The 27548-nt window shown below is 40.5% G+C and overlaps 1 protein-coding gene across 4 annotated transcripts in view; it reads right to left on the bottom strand.

Moving 5' to 3' along the window:
- Positions 1–24001, bottom strand: part of gria2b (glutamate receptor, ionotropic, AMPA 2b) — a 33483-nt gene extending 9482 nt beyond the window's left edge. For 2 of the 4 annotated variants that reach the window (XM_057349233.1, XM_057349234.1), the window contains exons 1-6: positions 23737–23999; positions 23376–23516; positions 11945–12184; positions 7346–7542; positions 6381–6434; positions 6041–6199 (exon numbers count right to left, since the gene is read on the bottom strand). In XM_057349233.1, the coding sequence (XP_057205216.1) occupies positions 6041–6199; positions 6381–6434; positions 7346–7542; positions 11945–12184; positions 23376–23516; positions 23737–23821 (876 nt within the window). In that variant the 5' untranslated portion in view covers positions 23822–23999. Of the gene's footprint in view, positions 1–6040; positions 6200–6380; positions 6435–7345; positions 7543–11944; positions 12185–23375; positions 23517–23736 lie in introns of all 4 variants that reach the window. The other 2 variants (XM_057349235.1, XM_057349236.1) reach the window with 2 other exon arrangements.
- Positions 24002–27548: the final 3547 nt, after the last annotated feature.

Genomic DNA, 27548 nt, shown 5'->3' with positions numbered 1-27548 from the left:
GGGCGGGGCTTATGGCTATATAAGCAGAAACATCGGTCATCAGATCTCTTCTCCTTCAGTGACGACTTCTACCTCGCTACTCGGACTGATAGCTTCGCCGTCGGAAAAGCACTGCAGCGGACTGGACCTCTCTGCTCAGCGATTTTGCTGGCCTTCAGCACAGCTGGTTCCTTTTCCCTGCCGCCATCCGGCAAAGCTCTAAAAGACAAATTTCCTGAGCAAATTTCCTGAGAAATTTCCTGCATCGTTGTTGCAAATGCCGTGCAGTCTCTGTCATTCGTGTGGGGTACCCCTGCACGCCGCTGACGGTCACGGTGAGTGCGTCTCATTCTTGGGAGTTTCCCACGCTCAAGACGCACTCAGAGAGACGGAATGCCCTCATTGCAAGAGCATGAGTCTCTCCTCTCTGCGCTCGCGGATAGCTTTCTTTTCCGAGAGTGAATATGCTTCTCGATCCCTCCCACTTCACTCTACGGAGACGAAGCAGCAGGGTAGAGGAACTAAGCCTTCGGGGAAGTGCGAGCTCACGTCCCCTTGGCGTGCCTCGCCTTCTCCACAGAGAGAAATTTCGCCGGTTCGTTTTTCCCAGGCCGACCAGCGTCCCCCGGTGACATGGTCTCGTTTGGCGGAAGTGAATTCAAGGAAGACAACAGCATGTCGTTAGCGGCTTCAGACGGGGAGGAGCTGTCGGGCTCGGTTTTCGACCCCGCCCCCCTGCCGTCTATAGAGCACAGCGAACCCGCGCTGGGTTTGGATTCCGAGCTTTTTCGGGTCCTCACTAAGGCTGTGGAGGAGCTGGGCTTAGAGTGGTCCTCTCCGGAGGAACCCACTCGAAGCCGCCTGGACGAATGGTTCCTGCCGGGGCGCCGCCAAGCCCCTCGTCAGCGGACTTCACCGTTCTTCTCGGAGGTTCACGATGAATTCACCAGGTCATGGCCCCCTACTCGGCCCGTCTACGACCCTCTTCTTCCTCCGCTCTCACCTCGGTTGACGGTGCAGAGGAAAAGGATATAAGAAGCTGCCTGCCCTGGATGAGTCGGTGGCCGCACATCTGTGTCCGTCCTCGGCCATCGGTTGGACAGCGAAAGCATCTCATCCCTCCAAGCCGTGCAAAACCACCTCGGTCCTCGCTGGATGCGCATTCTCCTCCACCAGCCAAGCGGCTTCAGCATTGCATTCCATGGCAGTGCTTCAAGTGTACCAGGCCAAACTCCTCCAGGGCATGGACGAGTCCGGTACCGATATCGCGCCCTTCAAAGAACTGCGGAGCGCGATGGATCTCACCCTACGCGCCACCAAGGACACGGCCCAGGCGATAGGCAGATCGATGGCCAGTCTCGTGGTACTCGAGGGCCATCTGTGGCTGACGCTCACAGAGATCAAGGAAGTAGACAAGGTCCCCTTCCTCGACGCTCCAATTTCCGCTGCCGGCCTCTTCGGACCAGCGGTGGAGGGTTTTGCGCAACGCTTCACGGCAGCGCAGAAATCTTCGCAGGCCATGAAGCACTTTCTGCCCAAGAGACCCGGATCCAGACCTGCGTCGGCTCGCCCCAAGCCAGCGCCGACTCAGCAGCTGGTGAAGGCCACACCCGCCGCTGCTCAGAAGGCAACAGGAGCTGAGACTCGCCAACGCTCTCGCTCCGGGAGACATTTCCCCCACCCTCAGCGTCAGGGACCCCGGCCAAAGATCACGCTAGACCCTGCGCCTCAGGCACCATCCTGAGACCGAGGAAAGGAAGAGGACGGGACCATGTCTCGCTGCGGCTGGACCTGCTTCAAAGAAGGCACTCTTGTGCGCCCAAACACCCCATTCTGTTCAGGGTGCCGGCGAAAATGTGTTTTTGTTCCACAATGTGAATACCGGGTCTGTTCTAACGCCTGCACAACCCACCGCTGTTACAGCGGGCACTTATATAAAACACAAACATTTTCAGAAAAAGAGCAACCTTCCTCTTCCACTCTCCACGGGAGTCAAGCCCCCGAAAGGCGGCATACCTCCCCAATGCATTCAACCCCTTGCCATACGGGCCGAGGCCTGGCGGGCCATCCCCGGGGTATCGGATTGGGTAATGGGGATAATATCTAGACGATATTCACTCTAGTTCGCTCCGCGGTTCCGCCATGTAATCACCACCCGAGTGCAGAGAGCGAATTCACACGTTCTGCACACGGAGTTGAGGAACTTACTGGACAAAGGAGCCATAGAACCGGTTCCTCCAGATCAAACCGAGTCAGGCTTCTACAGCCGCTACTTCCTCATACCCAAAAAGGATGGCGGACTCCACCCCATCCTCGATCTCAGACATCTGAACCGCGCCCTTATGAAACGGCGTTTCAGAATGATTACACTGAAACAGATCCTCTTGCAAATATGCCCAGGGGACTGGTTCTTCTCCCTGGATCTGAAAGACGCATACTTCCACATCCAGATAGCCCCCCATCACAGACGATTCTTGAGATTCGCCTACGAAGGGGTTGCATATCAATACATGGTCCTTCCATTCGGACTGTCTCTAGCTCCTCGCACTTTCACAAAGTGCATGGACGCAGCTCTATCCCCTCTCAGGCAGATGGGAATCCGCATTCTGAACTACCTCGATGACTGGCTTGTTCTAGCACAGGGAAGAGCTAAGGTCCCACAGGTCCCTCCTCCTCAGCCACCCGGAATGCCTGGGGCTCAGGATCAACCTTGCCAAAAGCGCTCTGTCCCCCAGCCAACGGATTTCGTTCCTGGGGGCGGTTTTTGACTCAACCCATCTGACGGCCAGAATTGCGCCAGACCGTGCCCTAGCCATTCAGTAGCTCGCGGCCTCTTTTACACCCGGAGCATCACGCCCCCTCAAGGCGTTTCAGAAGATGCTGGGTCTCATGGCCTCCGCGTCTCAAGTCTCTCAGTTGGGCGTTCTTCGGATGCGTCCGCTGCAGTACTGGCTGAAAGCGAGAGTTCCGCCACATGCTTGGCGTCTCTGACACCTATGCGTCTGGGTGGATCAGGTCTGTGTAACAGCTCTAGCCCCATGGAGGGATCCTCTTTGGTTGGAGCAGGGTGTGCCCCTGGGCACCACATGCAGACGAAAGGTGGTCACAACAGACGCCTTCAACATGGCTTGGGGGGCTCTGTGTGATGGCACACCGGCCTTCGGCCACTGGTCGATTCAGGAAAAGGGCCTGCACATCAACTGCCTAGAAATGCAGGCAGTATGGCTGGCTCTTCTCCACTTCCTGCCGGTCTTACGGGACCGCCATGTCTTAGTCCGATCGGACAGCATGACAGTGGTGTACTACATAAATCACCAGGGAGGCCTCTCCTCAAGATGCCTTTTTTCCCTGGTACTTCGCCTCTTGGAATGGGCTCAGTGCAATATGCGCTCACTAAGGGCAACTCATGTGCCGGGCAGACTGAACCAGGGAGCAGATATGCTATCTCGGAGCAACGTCCCTTCAGAGGAATGGACAGTCCACCCCAGGTCAGTTCAGAAAATTTGGGAAGTCTTCGGCAAGACAGAAATCAACTTTTTTGCCTCAAAAGACAACACTCATTGCCCAACGTGTTTTTCGAAGGACAAGGACGCCTTGGCCCACAACTGGCCCAACCGGCTCCTCTATGTCTCCCCCGATCGCTCTCATACCACAGACGATCAGGAGGATCAGAGAACAGGCACACAAGGTGCTGTTTGTAGCCCCACTCTGGAAGAACCAGCCTTGGGTTGCGGAACTGTCCCAACTGCTCATAGCAACCCCGTTGCCTATTCCCCTGAGACGGGACCTCCTCTCTCAGGCAGGCAACACGATTTGGCACCCCCAGCCAGTGCTGTGGGCTCTGCACCTTTGCACCTACGGTCCTCCCAAGAGTGTCATGAACACAATATCACAGGCTAGAGCTCCGTCTACGAAGACGACTCTATACCTTCAAGTGGTTTGTCTTCTCCGCCTGGTGTACAACCTGCGGCGCAGACCCAGAATCCTGTGACATCACTAATTCTGTCCTTCCTGCAAGAGCTGTTGTATAAGGGCTCCTCCCCTTCCACGCTCAAGGTCTATGTGGCAGCAATTTCAGCTTCTCATGCCCCCATAGCGGGCCAAGGAGTGGAAAAGAACGACTTGGTCATTCGCTTCTTGAACGGTTCCAGGCGGCTACGCCCTCCTCGCCCCCTCACCGTTCCCATATGGGATCTGCCCACGGTGTTGAGAGCTCTGAAGGGTCCTTCCTTCGAGCCTCTGCAGTCTGCGGACCTCCGTCCCTTAACGCTTAAAACTGCTCTGCTGCTAGCATTGGCATCGGTAAACCGTGTGGGTGATCTGCAGGTGCTCTCTGTGAGCCCCTCCTGTCTTGAGTTTGGGCCTGACGACTCTAAGGTAGTCCTCAAACCTAGACATGGTTATGTACCTAAGGTGCTCTCTACTCCGTTTAGAGCACAGGTAGTGACACTTTCTGCACTCCCCTCCTCCGAGCAGGACCCGGAGCTGAATCTGCTCTGTCCAGTCAGAGCGCTTAAGATCTACATTGAGCGTTCCGCCCCCTGCTGGGCTTCGCCTTCCACATTTACCAGATTCTACAGTCTGGACGTTCCAGCCTTACAGGCCCGGGTCCTTTCTGCTTAAAGACTAGTGCTGGGCCGTGGTTGCCCTCAACCACACCGGCACCTAGCACACTACCGGGACGATTAACCGGATTAGGCCACCTGTTAGCTTGGCTTTTCCGCCTTCCGCAGGATTTCTCTGCCTCATACCCATCCTCGAGCCACGGCTTCAGGATTATATGGTGTTTTCATTCCACTTGTACCACGGCGGGATTATACTGGTTCCCCATAGCGTCCTGCTATGCAGTATGAGTGAAGTATCGATAGGGAACGTACTCGGTTACTAACGTAACCTCGGTTCCCTGAGATATGGGAACGAGTACTGCGTTCCTGGCCGTGCTTACAAGCTGCATGGTCGTCGCTTCAGGACCCTAAGGCGATGTGTCTGCTTATATAGCCATAAGCCCCGCCCATTTTGGTGGGCGCCATCGCCATAGGTCCGTGCAGCTTTGCTGCTATTGGCTCAAAGTTTTACTTTGCATGCACCAATGGCCGTGCAGTATTCACTGCATTATTGTAAAGCTTCAGTCATCGGAGAAAAAGGAGTTTTCCCCCATAGTGTCCTGCTACGCAGTACTCATTCCCGTATCTCAGGGAAACAAGGTTACGTTTTCTTAGCAGGCGCAGCTTTTAGGAAAGAGCTGTGGTTGTTTTCTCTGTATGTTTTTGCATACTGCTCGTGTTAGCAGGGGTGGCAATCCAATCACACTGTCAATCCTCCTTCCTCAACTGACTGAACCCTCATAGCCTTCAGAGAAACAGTTAAAACTAAATAAACACATCATGTTTTATTATGCTTACATTGCAGATATGTAAGAGACAAATTATCCATTTTTGAAGAGGTTTGCCTGTGAATGTATTTAAAATAACATAATGTGCAATTGCTATACTGTACTTGTTCAGCCGCGCGCTCCCAAAGCGCTGCTGGCAGCGCGAAGCGCAGTTAACACTAGTGCTTATGCGCGAGGCGCTGCAGACGCAGGAGACACGCACGAACGTTGAAACCCGTCCGTCTACCACATGTTTACATAGAAAAATGGTGGGAAAGTAGCACCGCGGGATAGAAAATCACGTTGTCTATGATTGGCCGGGCCGGTCACTGCAGCTCACAGCACACACAAACTTTGCAGTTATTAACGTTCTCTGTACAGTAATGAAAACAGGTCGCACCAAAACAAAATGTGCACTCACACAAATGCTCCCAAATATATTTTGAGCTCGCACAGGTTAAATTTAGGGAGCATATGCGACTAAAATGGTTGCAATTTCGAGCCCAGCACTCCATCATGCCAATTGCGTAAGGAAATTGTGTTCTCGCGAGACCAGTCGGACCACCACGAGATCTCGTCACACCCCTACTTTTAAATGAAGGACTTTAATGTTCATGTAGTAATTACCTGGACATTTCTTTTAAACATATTCAGTAAAACTGTCTTAATTTAAAGAGCATAGACACTTACTCTTATCTTGCTGTCTGCTCCAGGATACTCTTTCTCCTCTAGAGCTTCCCAGTGCTGGTCAAATTTGGACACCAGGGGGTCATCAAAATCCACAATTTGAAAGCCTGACACATTGGCTCCACCGTATTGGATTTTTGAAAGATCTCCATCCACGAATCCCTGGAAATAAGATGGTTTTCTCAGCATCATCGTGTCCTTATCAAAAGGTTGTGTCTTAAACTTTTGTCTTTTGATGTGTAAATTATTTTATTTATTTAATTATTATTTAGTTGGCAGAAAGATAAGAACTGTACACAGACAATTGGTTACTCTTTATTATTATACATTTTAGGTAACTTACTAGATTTGCTATGATGTAGTGATATCCCTTCACATGCCTGCCAATAGTTATCACCTGAACAAAAAGAGAAAAGTGCATTAAAGGAGCAGTGTGGAAGTTTTAGCGGCAGTGGTGAGGTTGTGAATTGCAACAACGGTTCACTCCACCCCTCTCTTTCGAAGCACTGCGGTAACTGACACAGGACATACATGTTGTCACGTTTGCGTTTCTTTGCCGAAGGAGATAACGTATTTAGGAAATGCGCTCTGTAGAGTAGTTTGTCTGTTTAAGGCTACTGTAGAAACAACATGGCGAATTCCATGTAAGGGGACCCGTGGTGTATGTAGATAGAAATAGCTTGTTCTAAGGTAATAAAAACATAACGCTTCAATGTGTAAGGTCTTTATACACATCTGAAGACAAAGTTATGTATGTTCCTACAAGAAATTACACGTGGACCTTTAAATCATAGGGTGTCATCAAATCATTGGGTATCATATCAAATTAAATTACAGCTAAACAATAAGATATGTTCTTCACCACACTAGAAGTGAAATAAAACAATGAAATAAAAGAATAAAATAAAAGAAGTCTGAGAGGTTAGAGTGTGGCTAATGGCAAAGTACTGATGTGTATAGATAGAGCTATATTATAGAGCCCAGATATAGAGCAATATTATAGAGCTGCATTGATTCTGGTGGTTGGTTAAACACACTTGTGCAGGTCTTAAAAAAAATCAATAGCCCTTCTCTGAGGGTACAGCAAGCATGAATGAAAAGCCCATCTGATACTGATGCACACTAATGGCCGTCTGTTTGTGTAGTCTAATGATTTATAGTTATATAAATAATATAAATAGTTGTAGTTATATAGAGTCTTATAAAGACAAATACATTCCTTTTTTTCCTTGTAAATGTAAAATAGGACAAGGAAAACAGTGACCAAATGTGTTACATAAGGTCTCTGCACATGTTTGATATCTATACCTGCTCCATGATGTCTTTAACCTTGTCCTGTTCGCAGTCAAGAATGACCCTCCGCTCCTTTTTGTTTTCTAGGTCTTGAAAGAGCGAGCGATATGCCTCATCCTTTCTCTCGTCCTTCATATTTCCCACATTGATGGCAGTCACCTGCCATTTCTTCTCTGCTGCTGTATCCAGCACAACTTGAAGAGTGGTGAGTCCTGATTGAGAAAAAGAGACAAACTGGGTTTTGGGAAGATGCTTAAAAAATAATTAAATTCAATGTATGTATGTTTTTCTGCCGGTGATAGGAAAGAATCCAGTGTTTTTTTCCTCGTGTGTTTTGCCCTATTGAACTAACGAAAAACTCATATTAATGGGAACCTGAACAAACGAAAACTCAAGATATTTATTCATGTTTTTAATGAGTATAAATCTGAAAAAGGTTTGAGATCCACAATGTAGAAGTATTCCAGCAAAGAAATGAAAATGAATCCAAATCACATAGAGGATTGACTACTAAAGAGTTAATGATATCAAGGGATATAGTCATTCATTTTACAGCACACTTCAAAATCACATCTGAATCTAGGAGTACCTTATATGTCACATTAATGTTGTGATATATGTTGATGAGATATGTTATTTTTTCTTGCCATGTTAATGTCTTAATGTTGCATTAAGAAGCTAATGAAGAATAATCAAATGTTTTCTGTTTTAATAACTAATCTTGGGTTAATGTAATTTTTTTGTACTTTTTTACATTTATTCATATTGCTGATATTTTAATGCAAAGCAACTTACAGTAAATTTAGGAAAATTCTGTAACACACAAAAGTACCTCTGTAACTTTAAAAGAGAAAAATCAATGAATGTGTTACACTTACTGTATATGGTCATGTAAACATTTTAAATCAAACAAGTCAGCACACTTAGATTTCTAAAATAAATATTACTTTATTTTAATAAAATGTTATATCTAAATAAATGTTAATAATAATATATTTTAGAATCATGATTATAGAACAAAATCGTGCTAGAGAATAACAGCCATGGTTCAGTGGCTGTCTGTTACTCTCCAGTCATTCCTCACTTAACTGATCTGTATCATCTTTATTGCATTATCTCATTGTCTGTCTATAAGTGTGGTGTAGCTGGATCTTAGTACAGAGGTGTTAGGCTGATTTAATTAGCCATTCCAATTACGCACAGGTTAAGGATGAGTCTCACAGTGGGGCAGAATTAGTCTTTATCTGAGTTCCCAGCCAACCCTGTATTGATTATATAAAGAAAAACACTTTATAACAGTTTAGAAGAAAGACACTAAGAGATGCTAGAAAACTAATGGAAGATGAGAAATAAGGCCAGTTTTAAAATAATTTAAAATAAATTACTATGCAGACAAACATTAGTTACAATTTTAGTATTAATTCTAGTGTTTTAAATAACTTCCTTCAGACCTAGAATGATTTTATAAGAGATGTGGTTCAGCCTCCAAGGTGCATAATCATATTTCTGTTGTCATACAATATTCTTTATTTCCATCAAACGCATACGCTGACCCAAAGTTAACTGTATTTGGTTATAATATAACAATTTATTTTAGATTTAATTTATACTGTATTAATATATATTATTATTTTATTGTATATTAATTGTATTAAATTACATTAAATCTACTCAACAGTTATTTCGTCTTTGCTAAAGTCTACCGAAAGTTACGTTTGGGCCACATAGCGTTTGTTTATGTTGTTACGGCTGAAACCGTCTATATACTGTATGTGTGTAAGTGTCACTCAGTGTTCCCTGTCCCGTGTATTTCAGGACCATGGACAGCGACACTTTGGATCCCCGTGCGCAGCAGGCAGGATGAAAAAAACAACCTTCAGACCCTCAGTCACTCATCAGTATCCGGTGCAAAAGAGATGTTGGCATCTTGGACAGGTAGTGAAGAGAGTAACTGTTTTGAAAAAGCAACTAAACTGGGCCACCCAGAAACCTGTCATCTGCTCGCTGTGTAAAAAGATCATCACTGAACGAAGGACTAAACTGTAAATCTGCACTCCTAAACACAGCTGCTAGATTTTTAATGCAAATCCATAATAGATCATATAGCCTAACTGCTGACCTGCCCTCTTTGTATTTGCTACAGATTCTTTGTTTAGTCAATCAAGAGAGTTTTCAGCCTCAAAATGCTTTATTTTGCTAGTTCACAGTCTAGTGTAGAGTCTAAATTATTCCAGAGTAGATTTCTAATTTTCTTGTAAATTTTACTAGAGTCATGCTCAAATTTTAGAGTGAATTTTTGCGAGGCACTTTGGGTCAACGTCTGTTGTTGTAAATGTGCTTCATAAAAAACTGACTAAACAAACATCTTATATCAGCACTACTGCCACTGGTCACTTTTACTTCCACTCTCTCTCTCATTTAAAAAAAATAAAAGCCTTTCTGAAGTTATAAATAATAGATTTGTTTCATGCTGTGGTGAACAATTTTGGAGTTGCAAAAACTTTTATTAAACTTTTTTGTTAAAAATAAACTATCTGCAACTTCTTCATTAATGCTCATCCATCAACAGCTTCACTGAAACATATAAAACAATCTACACTCTTAAAAATAAAAGTAAATGAATGGATCTTATATACCTTTTACAAAAAAAGGTTATATAAAACGTTCTTCACAGCGATGCCAGACAAAGCAATGCATTTCAGTCTAAAGTTTTTATAAGAACCACAAGGTTCTTTAGATGTTAAAGGTTCTTTATGGAACCAAAAATCATTCTTCTATGGCAAACCTTTATTTTTAAAATTGTATACATCAAAATGTTCGTGCATCTCTATTTTCAAAGATTATGCAGGTCATTGTAGAATGTATTTTACACAAAATCTTTATGATGTTCTAAGTACGCATATGTTTTCTGTTGTGTTTTACTAATCCCACTAGAAAATACTGTATCCTAAAGAGTGTGCATCTTAAAATGTGCCCTCAATATGATGTGCATTTTGCATAGACGTGCTACAGTCGGATGGCGCAAGGTTTGCATTTATGTCTGATCTTGCCAGTAGTGCTGCTCTCACACTGTAACATTTACACATTAGTAACATACACATAGGGATGGGTACCGAAACCCGGTATTAAACGGGGCCCGGGGCAAAATTATGAAAGACCGGAGCATCGACAAGCTCCGCCCTTATCGGTATGCTTTCGGTCCTCGGGAAAAAATCTTATATGTTATTGCTACATTAACGTTATCTTGCACATTTTATCTCAACAATAGTTTCTAATTTTCAATAACACCAAGAATTTAGTCTTTGGCGCAAGCATATTCGTTATTCCCATGCGCGCGAGGCGGCACGTCACAGTTTGTGTCTACACAGCGCGCGCGCACACACGAACAACCGCACAGAAGAAAGACGCTCTTAATTCGCGACGATGGCGGAGAGAACTAAACGTTCAAAAGTGTGGTTACACTTCACCAAAGTTGATGCTGACAGTGACAATTTATGTAGTTGTAAATTGTTTATTTGATTTATTTCGAATAATTTATTTATTGTTAATTATGTTAATTCAAATAAAGCAATGTTAATTCTGTTCCTAATTTGTTTCTTTTTATATCAAAAAAATACTGTTAAAGTACCGGACCGATAAGCAGTATCGATAAGAGTAGTAATACCGTTGATACCCATCCCTACATACACAGTACAATGGTTGCCATGGGGATGCAGTGTCTATGTGACCTAATTAAAATTATAGATGATGAAAAGTGCACCTTGACGCCCACACATGTAATCACAAGATTCTGAAATAAATAGCATATGTTTAATTCCCAACATAAAAGTTGGAACAGTCGCAAAAGCACAGATACATAAAAACACACGCAAAGAGGATTTTTAAAGCGAACACTGGGTTTACATAATTAATATACATAAATTATAAATGACACACATTGTGTGCCTTTTGATATTTTTCACAGGGAGAAAAATGTAGCAACTTCACAGTTAATAAAACGTCTCTATTACACTTGTATGTAAGACTTGACACCATAGACCATACAGAGCCACATCAAGCCTTCTCATTTGTGTCTCATAGCACTCAACCCCCGCAACCATTCAAAGAAACCGAGTGGGGGTGACATAGAATAAAATGAGCGAGCGCATAGAATGGGGGAGCGAATAGAGAGAAAAGCTTGAGGCAAATAGGAGGCTGAGAAACAAACCCAGTTAGTCCAACAAACACACAAAATGAAGCTTTAATAACACTGTAGTCCAAAGCACCCTGCCCACTCCAGCTAAATCTGCTTTATATTGTTGATATTACTCATGACAGTTTATACTCTTTGGAAAACATCCTTAAGGTGTTATCTTTCCAAAATTCAGCCAGGATCATCATCGGAGAGAGACAACTGATAGCATTTCAGGCCCTACTCATTGGCCCTAGGAGCCCACTAATATATTTTTTTCCTGGGTGCCATGAATTCTAGTGTCGGCCCTACATTCAATCATGCTCAACCAGTCCCTTTCGCATCACCCTAAATACACATAAACTCTCAAGACATTTCCTGTTTATTTTCAGATGCTAGAGAAACACTTTGCTCCAAAAGAGATATGCAACACAGTGCCTTACCTCTGTCGCTGTCATAAAGATAGGCGAACTTGTCCCATTTGTAGTATTCAATTAGACTCAGCAGAGGTCCTTTAATGTCCGGCCGCATCTGAATGATAAACTGCTGATTTCCATCCAGAGGAAAACTGGGTGTGATGAAGGAAACGTGAAGTGTCCCGCAGAACGATGTTATTGTGTTCACTGACTTCTTGTCATAAAATCCAAAAATAGCATAGACTCCCCTTGAGAACTGAGAACAGACTGAGAAAGAGAAGAGAATCGGTTAGAATCTGATCAAAAGTAGCAGGTGTTGTGTCATGAAAATGTTACAGAACACAATCTTACTGGTCCTATTTCAACTAAAAATTGACAGAAAAGAAAATTCATCTTCAAGGCATAAATTGGCTAAATAAATAACCGAACCACTATATATTTAAACATGACAACAGTTTGTATTTATGTTTCATCTGCAAAGTTATTTCAAAAAGAATAAATTAATGCAGTTGGTTCTAGCAGATGCTTCTATTGACCCTTAACAAAAGACGATCTGTTATACAATACAATTTTTATAAACCTTCTGTTACCATAGCTACACTGTAAAAAATGCGACGGATATTTACTTAAAAAAATTAAGGTAACAGTATTACACAAAATATTTTTAAGTTCTTTAAAGCATATTTTTAACGCAATATTCCATGAATAAATCAAGTAAAATTACCTTAATTATTTAAGCACATGTCACGTGATAAACTTTAAAAAATCAAGAAGTACTAATTTGAGCATTGGAGTTAACTTCTTGATCTTGTTTAACTTCAGTTTAACATTTATTGTTTACAACATACTGTATATGATGTACAAGTAAGCTGACAGTTGTCTCAGTACTGGCATTAGCAGCATTACTGCTCAATGAGTGAAAAAACACACATCAGAGCTCTCCCATGACCTAAGCACAAACAGCACTCTTCTGAACGATGGTAACCACGAACAGAATCTCTTCTAAATCTTAAAGACAACTGAACAATAAACACTATCAAGTCTTTTATTTTATTGTAAAGCACATAAAATAGCACTTTTTCACAAAAATGACTCTCCTAATGCTGCCGCATGCTGGGAACTCTAAATGCACTGCTCAGTTAGGGAAATTAACTTAAAGAATTAATGTAGTCCCACCACAAAATAATTAAGTAAAGATCCTTTATACAAGTTTAAGTGGGTTGAACATGATAAAATTAAGTGGAATTCACTCAATAATTTGTGCATTTAGAATTACGAGATATTTATATAATTTTAACTTAAATGTTGGTTAAAAAAACAAGAACACAATTGTATTAAGTAAAGTTTACTCAATTAATTTCATGAAATCTACTACGACACAGAATCGTTTTTTACAGTGTACATGACACCACGACAATGGATTGCAACAGTTTGTCCTTATGTTTCTGAGATGATACTCAACATAAATGGGCCACCTCTATAACAACGACCATCTGGCTGTAAGCCATTGGAATTTTGTCCTACATGTTCCCTCCCCCCATCTCCTCCACTACCTACAACAGCTCTATTTTCATTGCCACCCCCAACTTGAACTGTCACTATTTCCCCAGACAGTGGCCCATGTATGCCATGTATGCTGAAAGCCTCTCCATGGTGTGTGAGAGCTACACCACTGTGTCCATCCATTCTCTGTCATAGATCATAAGCACGCAGCTGGTCTTAATGAGTATGTTACCTATCACCTATTACCTACCTATTACCTACCTAATCAGTAAACAGACTGGTCCAAGATAAGTAGTTCTTAACCCCTTATGACTGTTAAAATGTTCTTATCTCCAACTAGTTTCCACCTTTCTATTGATTTAGTAAATAAAGGGCAAGAAGAGGTCAGTTCATCTGAGGTCAGGTCAGGTCATCTGGTGAATGGATGATGAATCAAAATGTGCCAACTACCAATTGATTGGCCACTGCTGATACAACCAAGACTGCAAACTGTTCTTTCTTAAAGGAACAGTTCACCCAAAAATAAAACTGCTGTCTTCATTTACTCACCCTTGAGTTGTTAGATAAAGATACAGTATTTGGAAGAATGCTTGTAACCAAACATGTCCTGCCACCATTGACATAGTAGGAAAAATTAAAATGGTAGTCAAAAGTGCCCCAGAACTGTTTGCTTTCCTACATTCTTCAAAATATGTTCTTTTGTTTTTAACAGAAGAAAGAAATTCATGAAGCAACTTTTCCTACTATGGAAGTCAATAGTGGCCAAGAACTGTTTGGTTACAAGCATTCTTCCAAATATCTTTTTCTATGTTCATCAGAACAAAGACATTTGTACAGATTTGGAACAACTTGAGGGTGAGTAAATAAAGACAGATTTTTTTATTTTTGGGTGAACTTTTCCTTTAAATATCTCAAAATACAATGCTATTTTTACCCACAAGACATGCTTTTAGTTTTTTCATGTACTCTCTGGATACATTAATTTTAATCAGAAATAATTGGTGATTTTATAATGTAGTAATCAACATAATCTTGAATTCCAACCGTTTTTATTCTCTTCATATTACCAGCTGTATTTGAAGAAAAAAGATAAGAAAAAAAGTTGTAGGTTAGATAAAGAATTGCCTTGCCACAAGCTATTACCGTATAAAAATAAGGGGACTGTAGCCAATTACTGTTTGCAGTCAACCTCAAAAAATCTGCAGCCTCTATTTAAGGTCCAAGTCAGTACCTTATTATTAAATCTTTTCAAATGTCTTTCTACCTCTTTTTTCTATATGTTGAGGCAAAACATTATGTTTGATAGTCTCTTTGTCTCAATATGTGTTATATAACAGCAAATAAACACATACTTGAAATTGCGTTTAAAAGTTTTGAATGCAGGACCAATCAGCCAAGTATGGAAGAACAGCAAATGCACGTCTTATTAAAGTATTTTAATCAAGAGCAAGACTGCCAGCATGTACGGAGAGACTCGAGAAGCCATTAATGACATGGTCACATATGACTGCTTTCCATTGGCACAGAGTCATTAGCATACAGTAACAACCGTAACAAGTGGAGTGTGTGGGTAAATTACTTCATGTTGTTAATAGCTAATGCCTCGGAGCTCGACTTATTTATTTAATTTCTAGTCATTATGACTTTTTCATTTCATGGAACTTTCACAAAAGACTGATCTATTTTATAGGCTATAGACTATACATAATCTCCTTTTTCAGTGTATAAAAGTAAATGTTTAAGTGCATCCTCTCTTAAAGTGATAGATCACCCGAATATTGAAATTCTGATGTTGATTACTTATTCAAATGGATGAAAGAAAATAACACAGGTCTGGAACAGCAGGAGGTATAGTAAATAATAACAGAATTTTCTTTTTTGGTTCAACTATATACCAAATTTGTGTATGGACAGATGAGGAAAAATTAAGAAACCACTTTAAAATATTTTTTTTGTTTTTTACTATTTCTACGTTTTAAGTAAAATTATCATTTTTGTTTCATTCTGTGAGCTAGTGACAACATTTCTCCCAAATTCAAAGTGAAAACATTGTTTTTTTATTTGTATTTATTTGCAGAAATTCAAACTGGTCAGAATAACGTTGTTAATGTTGGCAGATCTTGGATACATCAATGAAAACAAGTTCATGTTCATGTGTAAAAAACAAATGTTTTACATGTATTTTTGGATCAGTTGAAAAATGAATATATCATCGCTGTTCTTCCGAAACCTTGTATGTCCAAATTCAGTGTTTTTCAGGAAATTAATTAAATGATTCAAAACTGTGTTGCCAAAGTTGACAAGCACTTTTTAATACTTTTTATTGTTTAGATATTTGTAAAACCCAGTGACAAACATAAAGGGTGAATAATAATAATTACATTATTTTTTGACTAAAAATCAGGACAGAAGCAATATGATGGAATAGAATAAGCCTAAATTGCATCTTTGCAGTCTTTCACATTGCTGTTGGGTGACTTTGTCATTTCTGAGGTTTGTTTCTGTTTAAATTAAACAGACACTGGACTGAACTTGCCACAATACATTAGAAATGTTGATTAAAAACAAAACTAGAGTCTCTTAGCTGTATATACTGTATATGAACAATATACTGTATTTATTTAATTATATTTAAATAAGTTATATTTAAAACAATATGTATAAACTACTTACTTATAAAAAAAACATACGGCAATATTGACTATTTTACTAGTTAGGTCTTGAATTTTCAAGTCCCAAATATAGAAGGAAGTATGTCTTGTCCATGACATGAGATCACGATGTCCCATCCCCTCATTTAAAGCTTTGTATTGGCAAATACTCACCCACTAGACCTGACTCTAGTGCTTATATTCAATATGTCCTCATGTAATGAAAACCAGATAACCTTCAGAGAGCGAGAGAGAGAGGGAGACAGAGAAACGCCAAGGTATATTTAGCTGTCCTCATTAGTTGGCCTTATTTTCTTGTGTCTGACACAGTCTGTTCTATAAGACTTCCATTTCTGGACTTGATCAAGTCCCCTGCTTTCAAACCCTGTTCCTTGATGGACACGTAAGCTGGCTAAGCAATAACATTTGACACATGAACTTTATATACTATATATATTATAATCAATGAACAGCATTTCCCAGCTTTTATGTTGCGTCACTCATCTATGACCATCTGCTATTTCAGACATGTAAGCTGCACAGAATAGAAAACTATATGTCGTTATAGTCATTAGTGTTTGTTTACTTATCTTATCACTCGTTTGTTTATATTGACAGAGAGTGCGCAGTAAATGTAATTAAAAATAGATTTTTTTAGCACGATTATTTCTTTTGTTGTTTCTTCTCCTCCTTTCCTGTGTTCTACATAGTAAATTCTAAAATCTGTATGCTGTTTTGCAAATACAATTGTGATGTTGGCACTAAATTGCTTTTGACAGTATATTGAGCTGTAGATGTGATTGACAGGCCATAGTTGTTTTGGTCTGATCCTATTTGTATTTAGGTCTGTATGTGTCTATGTGTGTAAAAAGCAGGTTCCTGCCGCTCTGTTAAGAGGAGCATTGTGGGATAGATGTGGTTCTCACAGTCTCTTCCTGCAGCTGCCCCATAGAAAGACAGAGAGCCTCAGTCAACTGCCATGCTCGTGTTTACAGAGGACCGGATAGACACAAACAAAACAGACAGAAGGGAGTTAAACAGGCAAAGACCTGACCTACGAGGCCTGACCTACAAAACCTGATTTAAAAAAACACATGGGCCAAAAATCACAACACCATGAAAAGTCCAAAAATCATACAACTGGAGAGTCATTTTCGGTATCTAAACAAACCAAATGATGTAAATGGGATGATTATTTTCTACAAATTACCATCTTTGCATTATGTTTTTACATTATTATTTTTTACTGTTTAATAGTGCTCTAAATTTTGTGTGGACTGATGATGGCTGATGGAGGGAGTATTCATTTTTGTCTTTACAAAAATGCACAATACAAGTTAATTTCATATATGCATATGCAGTTATATGCATTTTAAAATCACATTTTTAAAAGTTCCCTTCCTTTCATTAGGCAGGATTTTAATTGTGCTGATGCTAGGGGACAGTCAGTGTATTCAGGCACAAAAATGAACAAAACAAAACAGAGCAGGTTTGAAAGGATGAAAAGTGCACTCGTGTCAGGGCATCTCATAAGGTTTTGTAGCTCAGAGTTGGAGTCCAATATAATGAACGCATGAGACTTGATGTTTGCTCATTATTGACGTGTCATTGCCATAGCAACAGCCAGGCAAGTGGTGTCAGAGGGAACTTAAAGATCGGCCGGTTGCATAAAGCACCTTAAGTGTAATTTTCCCTTAAGTGAGTCCTTACGTATACCTTAAGTTTTACTTAAGTTATTCTCCTATTGTCTTTGGTAAAGGAAAATCACCCCTTAAGTGTCATACTTAAGGGAAAAACTTAAGGTGCTTTAGGGCCTGATCAGACAGAACGCGCCTTTTGCTGTGAGACGCGCCTCTTTTGAATTGTTTTCAGTTGGCAGGGAGCGTTTTGCGCGCTGCTTATGCGCGCCGGGCGCCTCGCGTTTCTGCCGCCTGCAGCGCCTCGCGTTTTAGGCGGAGCGCTCTGAGCGCCCGAAGTTGAAAAAAACTCAACTCTGAGCAGAAAAGCGCTTCACGTCATGTGTGCTTTTTTCCATTGTCCAATCGAATGAGTGGAGAAACTTGTGCTGGCTGACACGGGTTAACCGAGAAAGGTCCGAGCAAACGCCCTCTACTTGTACCTTTTTAAAGTTCTTCTCTTTTCAAAGAGTCAATCAAAAGAGCAGCGCAGCGCGGCTCGCGTTTTCGAACATGAAAAGCGCGTTCTGTGTGATCGTAGTCTAACGGATCATCATACACCCTAATGTGGTTTTTAACCTGTATGACTTTTTTCTACCATTTTGACAAATTTGCTTTTTTCTTTAAAAAGTTGATGGAGATTGAGGGGTCGATCAGACAGAACACGTTTTTGACGCCTGCCGCGACTAGTGGTTTTGTTGAAGCAATCTGAGTGCCTGAAGTTGAAAAAAATCAACCCTGAGCAGAAAAGCGCTTTACGTCATGCGCCTTTTTTTTCCATTGTCCAATCAATGTTTAGCGTTAGTATGTCCCAGTGAGTGCATACAGTTTTGCTACGCACTAAAATGTATATACTTTTACATAACAAAAACAGTACATACTTTAAGGGCATAGTATAAGTAGGCGAATTGGGACGCAGCATGACAGTACAGCTGTTTCAGTTGTTGCCCAGCAACAAAATGCGTGCTGCTCTTTTCAAAAGTCAACCAAAAAAGCAGCATTTTCAAACATGAAAAACGCGTTCTGTGTGATCGGCCACTTACTGTCATGGCTCTGCTTCCTTAGTCATGTTTTTCTTGGTCCTGTAGCAGAGCCATGGCAAAGTCTTTGGTTATGTGTGGAGAGAAACGTATTATTGTCCTTTTGACAATAATATGCGTTCTCTCCAGTGTCCTGTCATTGGCCCCGCCCCTCTCGTTTTCCTGTATTGTCTCCCTCTTGTGTCTTATGTTCTACACCTGCCCTTGCTCGTTATCCCTCGTTTGTCTTCCCTATATATACCCTCTTGTTTCTTTGTCTTGTGCTCTTGTATTACGTTGTGTTTGCGTTGTGTATGTGTTCATGCTCGTGTTGTCGCCCGTGTTCCTGTTCGTGTTGTCGCCCGTGTTCCTGTTCCATGCCTTGTTTGAGAACTGTGAGTTTTGTGTTTTTGCTTTAGTTTTATCCTGCCTTGTTTTATTTAAGATGTTGTGTCGTGTTTTTTAGTTAGGGTTTTGCTGTTCTTGTTTTTCCTTTTGCCCCCACGTGGGAAGTCTTGTTTGTTTTATACAGATTCTTAGTTTTTTTTTTCCCCCATCGAGGGTGTTTTGTTTTGTGTTTTTTATATAATAAATACCCTTGTTAACCCCTTCACGCCTGCCTGCTATTGGGTTCTTTCTGCCAGTTCGTGACACTTACACAGTTGAAAATTATAGTCTCACAACTACTATGATGACAGAAATTTCCTTTGGGGTAAACTATCTCTGTAAAGAACAATTAAAGAAATGAAAGAAATACATTATATGTCGGAGTATGAAGATCATTTTTTATAGTGTAACTAAAAGTTGCTAATTCAAGCCTCAATACATAGTTATTAGTATTATACTACCTTTTTTAATTAAATACCTTATTGTAACGTTGAGTGTTTGTTGGATGTTTTTATTCCCATCATATTGCATCCACCTTTACTGTGAATTTCCCGTATTATTGTTTGTTTAGTTTAACAATGTGAAAGCTAAAAACAGAGTTATTATAACGCAGTCTGCCAGATTACCAGCACAGCTAGCAGACTTTCAGACACTTCAAACATGCACATTGTAACCACTGACAGTGAGAAATCATTATGATTCGTCACGCTTAATTCCAGTAATGAACAGTTTATATGGATTGCAGCAGGGCAACAATAATAAATGCAATTTTCATTATGTAAATGCAACCCTTTAAAGGAACCCAGCATCTCCATGGTGACCGTCGAATAGAGTGTGTCTCTCTCGTGTGTGTGTGTGTGTGTGTGTGTGTGTGTGTGTGTGTGTGTGTGTGTGTGTTGAAGCTGATTTCACACTCCGGCAGGACAAATCATATTCCGCCCACACGAGCACACATACACACACACACACACGCACGCGCGTGTCCATTCTGAGGGAGTTCTCAGTGCGGAGTGTGCAAGCTCAGGAACAGATAGATTAACCACAGGGTGTTATAAAACTCTTTCTTGCCATAAGGGGCGATCTCATCACTATGGAAACTATGGAACAGTCTAGAACCTAGGCTGTGAGAGATGCTAATGCAACACTGATAGCTGGAAATCCATGTTTCCAGAACCAGTGTCCATAAAAATATACAGTTCATTTTGGGGATGCGGTGGACAAAACATTCCTTTGTTGAAAATATTTTATTATGTGAAAAAAGAGACCAGGTCCAGTTGGACAATTACTGACGATGCTTGTTGTTTAGTGGCATGTACTTATTTCAAAGAGTCTGTCATACATGCAGTCTACTAAATAAAAAACAAACATAAAAAACACAACAAAAATCATACAACAGCAGAACCGAGCACAGACTAGAAAGGAGGCCATGTTGAGATGTTAACTAGTGCTGACGCACACCCATTTGTCATGATGAGATGATGTACTGGACTTACGTGGGAATATGAAAGCTGCGCTGTCTAAGGCGGCTCAAAAATGGTCAGCCTTTAAAGCTCTTATTGGTTGGCACACAATTACTGCTCTCTCTATGAGAAGACTCGGGAAAGTGGAAATCGAACTGTCAGATAATTTATGCAGGCCATTTCTGCTATGTTGCTGCAGCCAGGGGAAAAAAGGGCCTTTTAACAGATGGGGGTCATCGCTGTGGCGGGTGGGGGGATAAAAGCGTGTACTGTTGGTACTGCACTACAATTCTCTGTAACAACTATACTGAAGACGCGTTCACCAACTCAACATCTTTTAATTTGCAATATTTATCCTAATGTTACTCTTTCTTTCCTAGTTTACATATTTGAAATTTGTTTCAATCCCAGATAATCGTTTTTGTCTCATCCACAGTCTCTGTTGCTCTTTTTCTCTTCTGTGCTGCTTCTCAGCAGTACGACTCTAAATCCTTTTCTCAGTCTGATGTATTACAGCTGGATCAGAGTGAGCACCCCCCCCCCCCCAACTTCGAGAACCCTGCTGTGTCAGGTAGGAAAAACAACAAGTCTTTTTAATTGAAAAGGGATCGAATCACCCAGTTAGTGGCCGACAGCTGAACGGCCATGTATGTGGTGACAAGAAGCACACATAGCTATTGATCAGGATTATAATGACATCATTTATTTCCCATTGTTAATAGACTTCACATTCATTTACATGAGTGGAAGAGGGATGGGTTGTTAGGCTCCTCACCGTATGTACAGTATGGCTACTGATATATCAAGGTTATTTGAATGTTTTAATGACATGCTCCAGATATGTCTTCCAGATAGATAAAAGACCTTATATCTAGATAGAGGAGCACTTTTTTTACTTGTACGTGTGCATGTAACATGCATACAAATACAAGAAGCCCATTTCTCAATTCTTTTTTTAAAAAGGTCATAGACATTTTTAGTTTAAATTAGAAACAGAAATATTTTATGTTCCATTTCATAATTTATGGAATTGTATGACGTAACATTTTTCACTTTATAGCTTGTTCTTGTTAGTGTTTGTTTATACACTATGTTACATGATATCCTTTATTTTTACTTGTGTGAAATATATAATTTCTTGTATCTATAAATTACAATAGTTCATGTTAGGGGAAGAATTTGTATAAATTAACTGTACATACTCTTATATGATCGTATCCATTACACCAGACAATAAGTGATAAGTCTCATTCCAATACCAATCCTGCCCAATGTACAGTCTATAGCATCTATCTCAAAGAGGAGTGAGTGTCATTATTTACTTCTCAAAACAAAGTGCCATAAGGTGTGCGTTATTATAAAACCCATTTAATACTGAGCCAGAGCTACAATATCCTGTTCTTAAATTTTCAAGATTGGTCTGATTCATGTGCGACCTAAACACAAACAACATAAGGTCACATGTAATCATTTTTCAGCAAGTTCTATGAAATGTTCCATTATCAAAGTCCAAATCCCTTATTCCAACCCATCCTGCATTGTTGAACATAAAGCCCACTGCTTTTTTCAAATGCCTTATATTGTATTGGGAAGTAAAACACATCAAGAATGTTGTACAGAATACAAAGAATGTGTGTCCAGAAAGCATACTGTGATCTGATTTAATATAACCGGTGGCCACATCTCCCCAGCTGCTTTTAAAGGGATGAACTAAACTGAATAGCAAAGACAGAAACGTATAAAAAAGTAGTGCCTGTAAATGCATAGTGCCATCTAGGGGTTTTCATCTATGAAAAATAAAAGAAACGATGCCTGAAAGAGCTATTGTTAACACACAACACTCATCCTGAGGAATAAAATAAGATCCAAGATTATAGAACACAAGGTAAAACCTAACCTAGTTATAAAACACAATGCTTGATCTATATTCTGAGAGGGAAAGCCCATGAGGTGCATTGCATTAAAAGAGACAATTGTGAAAGAAACGCTAAACTCTCTGTACTCTTTACAGTAGTACATTGCAATTCAAATTATATATCATACAAAGTACGATATTAAAAATAGAAACGGTTTAGAATGTTCTCATGTTGAAGGTTTGCATTTGATTGAGAAATTATTCAGTCTTTTGAAAAAGTGAAAAGAAAAAAATGAGCCGTTTGAAAGGAGTTTCCTCGCCAAAATATTGCTTGGCAACAGCTCACTGAATTGTAAATGAAATCCTTGAGGAGAAGTGATCCACTTAATAACGGCTTCATTTGTTTATGATCATAGCATAAAGTATGATGAGATCTAATGCCATGACGGTCAAGAAGAGAGGTTGTTTTGCTTAAAAACTGCCTCTAGTTCAACAGGCTAGCCACAGAAAAAAACAGCAAATGTATGTAGATGACAAACAACTGAGATGATTATACTGTAGTCTAGTCTCATGATGATCATAGACAACAATCTATTTACAGAACTAATGTGCAATAGTTTTGAATACTGGGATATTGACTTGTCTACTTTAAGCCCTCTGAATGTGTTAAGAGGATCGTTTATTCAAATGAATGGACGCTGGTGCAGCCTATCCATGCTTTCTGTGACATTAAGCAGCTTCTGATGATGAGAGCTCGTTCTCAGCTTTATATCCTCATGGAGACGTACACAATTTTCTGCCACAACTGAAACTTTAGCATGTATAACTATTCAATCAAATTGTCATTAAAACGTATTAGACAACACACAAATCATACAGTCACGTTAAAAAAAGAAGAGTAACTCACAGCAGTTAGTTACAGCGAAACTGTTAGCTACTTCCAGATTGTCGATGTGAGGCGTCAGTCTAAATTCAGCCGTTCCGAACTGAAACATTCCTATCCGAAAAGCGCTGTACTCCTGATCGGCTCCCCTCGGAAACAATCCCCCTTCACGAGACAAAATAACCAGATAAAACATTAAAACGACATTTTTGTTTTCAGTACATTTCTACAGACTTGCGTGATTTGGTCATTCTCACAGAAGTATCAATTCGTAATTCATAACTTAGCTGAAACGTTCAAAGCTTAAAAAATGATTAACCAATCGGAAAGGCACATTTACAGACTCGTAAAAATATTATTTTGGAAAAATTACAACAAAACATACCAATTTGGACACTGGGAGACGCTCCGATAGTCAACCCACATAAAAGGGAAATTAGACAAATCGATGAAATCTTAAACTGTTGCATCTCCACGACACCGTATCTTCATCCACTGTATAAAAGAAAACGTTCTCGTTTACACAGTGTTCTCTCACATCCGTAACATATTGAAGGCGTTCCTGGAAAATGAGTGCGACTCTCTTGTGCAGGTGGTGCTCTATCGCGGACTCCGTGCCTCAGTCCCAGTTCTGTAGGAATGAAATAATGCAGATTTGTCGCCTCTCTCTCTCTCTCTCTCTCTCTCTCTCTCTCTCTCTCTCTCTCTCTCTCTCTCTCTCTCTCTCTCTCTCTCTCTCTCCCTCTCTCTCTCTCTCTCTCTCTCTCCCCTCCGCTTCCCTCAGACGAGTTTTGATACCCTCGCTAACGAACAGCAACTCTGCCCATTCACGCACATGGCTCAGTGAGAACAGGTTATCATAAATAAAGTCATTCATATAGGCTAAATATATATTTTATCTGAGATTGGCATCACTGTAATATTTGTTAATATAACGTACAGCTGTTGCAAACATTCAATGCTACGTGTCTGGTGTACCTCTACTGATTTCCCGCCTTCAGCACCATGGACAGATCCCTCTCACCTCCGCAAACCAAATGAAAGAAATTCATTGGATCTGATGGAGATAAAAAATTATTAAAATCTTTTTTTGTTGACTTTAATGCATTTATAGTTCACCAAAATAAATTCTCTTCCCTATCTCATGTAATCCCTCAACCCATTCCAAACTTCCATACCTTTGATTTTCTTTCCTCCATTTAAAACAAAAAGAGTCGAATCTACATCAACATGAAGTCTCTGTCAAAACGCTATAACACTCAGGTGAATCTAACAAAGCTGTTAGCAGTTATATCAAACATGTTCCTCACATTTCTTTGGCACAGACAACATGCAACATTCTTTTAATGTCTTAAAGTTCCCTAACCACCATGTCCCAGTTTCATTCCCCTCGTCCCATGCTCCATACTGCATGAGCTGCTATAACAATATATCAAGCTGAAGGGTCTTTCAGAGTTAAATTGCAAATGTAACGAAGTGAGCTCACTCAAGTGATAAATGGAAAATTAAATATTTTATGATGAAAAGATGACATTGTGTTTATCCAGTAAAAGGTGAGGATAACCTCAAACCAGAAGGGGAAGGCTTTTATTCACTACAAATCATTAAAGCAATAACTTCTAATCATACTAGTAACTGGAGATAAGCAAACAGCATGGAAAAAATCTTTGAGCGGAAACGTGTTCTTCTATATGTGCTTTTAAAATCAGGGAATATATAGTTTATATGCTGTGTATGGATGCTGTACTGGACTGACTTAATCTCAAACTTCTAAAGTTAAACTTATAATTGTGAACCAATTGTTTACTCATGAAATGTTTTCTTTTTTGTTAAAGATACCACTTTCTCTCTCTTGAAAATTTTCACTAGGTTCTTTGTTTCCTGCTTATAGCAGTTTATAAAGTGGGTTGTCAAGATGTTACTTCCTCATTCTTCTATTGTGAATCTGCATGTATGAGTGGAGAGGTTATGCGGTGAGTAAGGAGACTGCTTCAGTTTTAATGGCCATTTTCTACAGCGTGGATTGTTGTTTACTCGATCACTTGAAATAGCATGATAGAGCCTGTAGCTGTTTCACATAGCGTTTGCCTGTACAACTTTGTATTTAAGGAAAACATTACGCATGGCATTACAGTTTTAGAGGCTAAAACGAAAAATAAGATGTGTAGAGAGGGAGAATCAGGAACTAAATGAGTTCTCATCCTCCACACATCATTCTTCCCACTCCTGCCTTAACAAATTCTGTCATGCCTCCATTTGAAGATGGTAGCCCTTTAAAATATCAAAACATGAGTTAATGCAAATGCACGCTCTATCACATACAGAGTAGGCCAGTGTGACAATCTGTGTGTTTGAAAGCAACCTCATCGTCACTCTCAGCCTAAAATAAATTTACCCCTCACAATCTCACTTCACTCATGCGTGGATGAAAGGAAATGAAACTATAAAATTAAGCATACAAAAAAACAGCTCCAGTTATTTTTTTCTGTATGTGTGTGTGATATGTAGGTTGTGCAAACGGCAGAGAAGAGCTCGCCACCCCTCCCCCACATCTCACCACAGTGTGTGTTCAGGTTGCATTAGGCAGCGTCTATGTGATATAGGTTATAGAGTGAAGTGATCTGCGGGGCGGGAGGACAGTTGAACAGCGGGGTTGAAACTTGCTGTTTGAAACAGTGTGTGAGACAGCAATCAAGGGAATCATGAAGAGGCAAAGACGTGTGGGTGGCCAAGGAAACACGCCGAGTAATGTCACACTTAAACTGGAATGACTTCTCCAAGATACTGCCAGCTGCTCAAAATGAGTTTGAAACCACTGCTTTTGTAAGTAAGTCGACACATAGTTTTCAAGATGTTTTACCTTATTGAAAAATTATTTATCGCTACACCATCCTGAATTGTCCCTCCCTCTAGGATCAATTGAGGTCTGTATGTTGCTTATTGCTTGCATAACATTATAAGTCAAGTATTGATATGTTGCATTGAGTGGAATGCTTTGAGGATTAAAACATACAGTATGAGGGGGGATTTTTATAAGCACACCTCAACGCTGGCCTGTCTGGCTACACAAAGGCAGAGACACTTCCACAGTAATTAGTCAAATTGCTGTGGAGGCGGATCTCACTCTGTACAGCTCAGATAGAACAAATGAACAAAGTAATTGGCCAGATAATTTAGGACATGAGTGTGGCCTAGAAACAGTACTTGAGTCTTTTTGCAGAAAGTTATTTAATCTTTCACATGCATCTGTGATTCCCTGCTGAAAAAAATACAATACAAACTATTTTCTCTTCTTGTTTTCCATTACAAATACCATTATGGACAATTAGTTCTTTTACCCATAAAACCATTACACTTTCCTTTATGTGGTTTGCTTTTGGACTTATTCCAGTAGGATTTAATGCTGTTTGCACCTGACATAACGGGACATCTCACCTATTCCCACTACAACCATTAAATATTTTAGATTTGTTGTAATGGTTTCTAATGGTTGTAATTTATATTGTGACAAGGCACACCTCATGATTTACAGTAGGACCTTTTTTTGGTGTGTAAGTTCATACACAAGACCCCTAGAGGGCTCTAAAGTGCATATTAACATTTAATTAATCTGAAGGAGTAAGGCAAAGTGAAGTACGCTACTTAAAGTACAGTAGGCCTATAGCCCATCAAAACAGTCAAGAACACGTGATTTTTTATAAACAAAAATGGACTTAAATTATTTCCTCTAGTCTGAATACAGTGAGGTTTCAAAACCAGACCTGACTCAGACACAGTCAGCCTTGTGAGACAGGAAAATGTATCAGCAAAATCAGGCACTAGCTGTCTCAATGTCTGTTGCCATAGCAACTAACTAACCATTCCACACATGCTCTGCAATACTCTACACAAAGATAATATGAAAGAACGAGTGAAAATATAAAAGTGATCAGTCTTTGTGCCTCGAGAAATCTTTTTATTAAACCGCCCCAGGTTTCTCTTAGATTTATTGACATGGCCTATTTGTTTGGTGAATGTGGCAGGTTGGGGTGGGGAATTCTTCATTTAGTACGCTTCATTACATTCCAGATGGATTTCATATTCCGACTAGGTTAAAGACACCCCGTAGGTCAATCTGCCAGCATATTACAAGTCTGGACTTGGGGCTGGGCACAGGAATAAGTCGAAACCCTCACTATAGCAGACATGCAGCTGTAC

This window comes from Triplophysa rosa, linkage group LG13, assembly GCF_024868665.1.
Source record: "Triplophysa rosa linkage group LG13, Trosa_1v2, whole genome shotgun sequence".
Classification (NCBI taxonomy): Eukaryota; Metazoa; Chordata; class Actinopteri; order Cypriniformes; family Nemacheilidae; genus Triplophysa; species Triplophysa rosa.
This window is presented reverse-complemented; position numbering and strand designations above follow the sequence as displayed.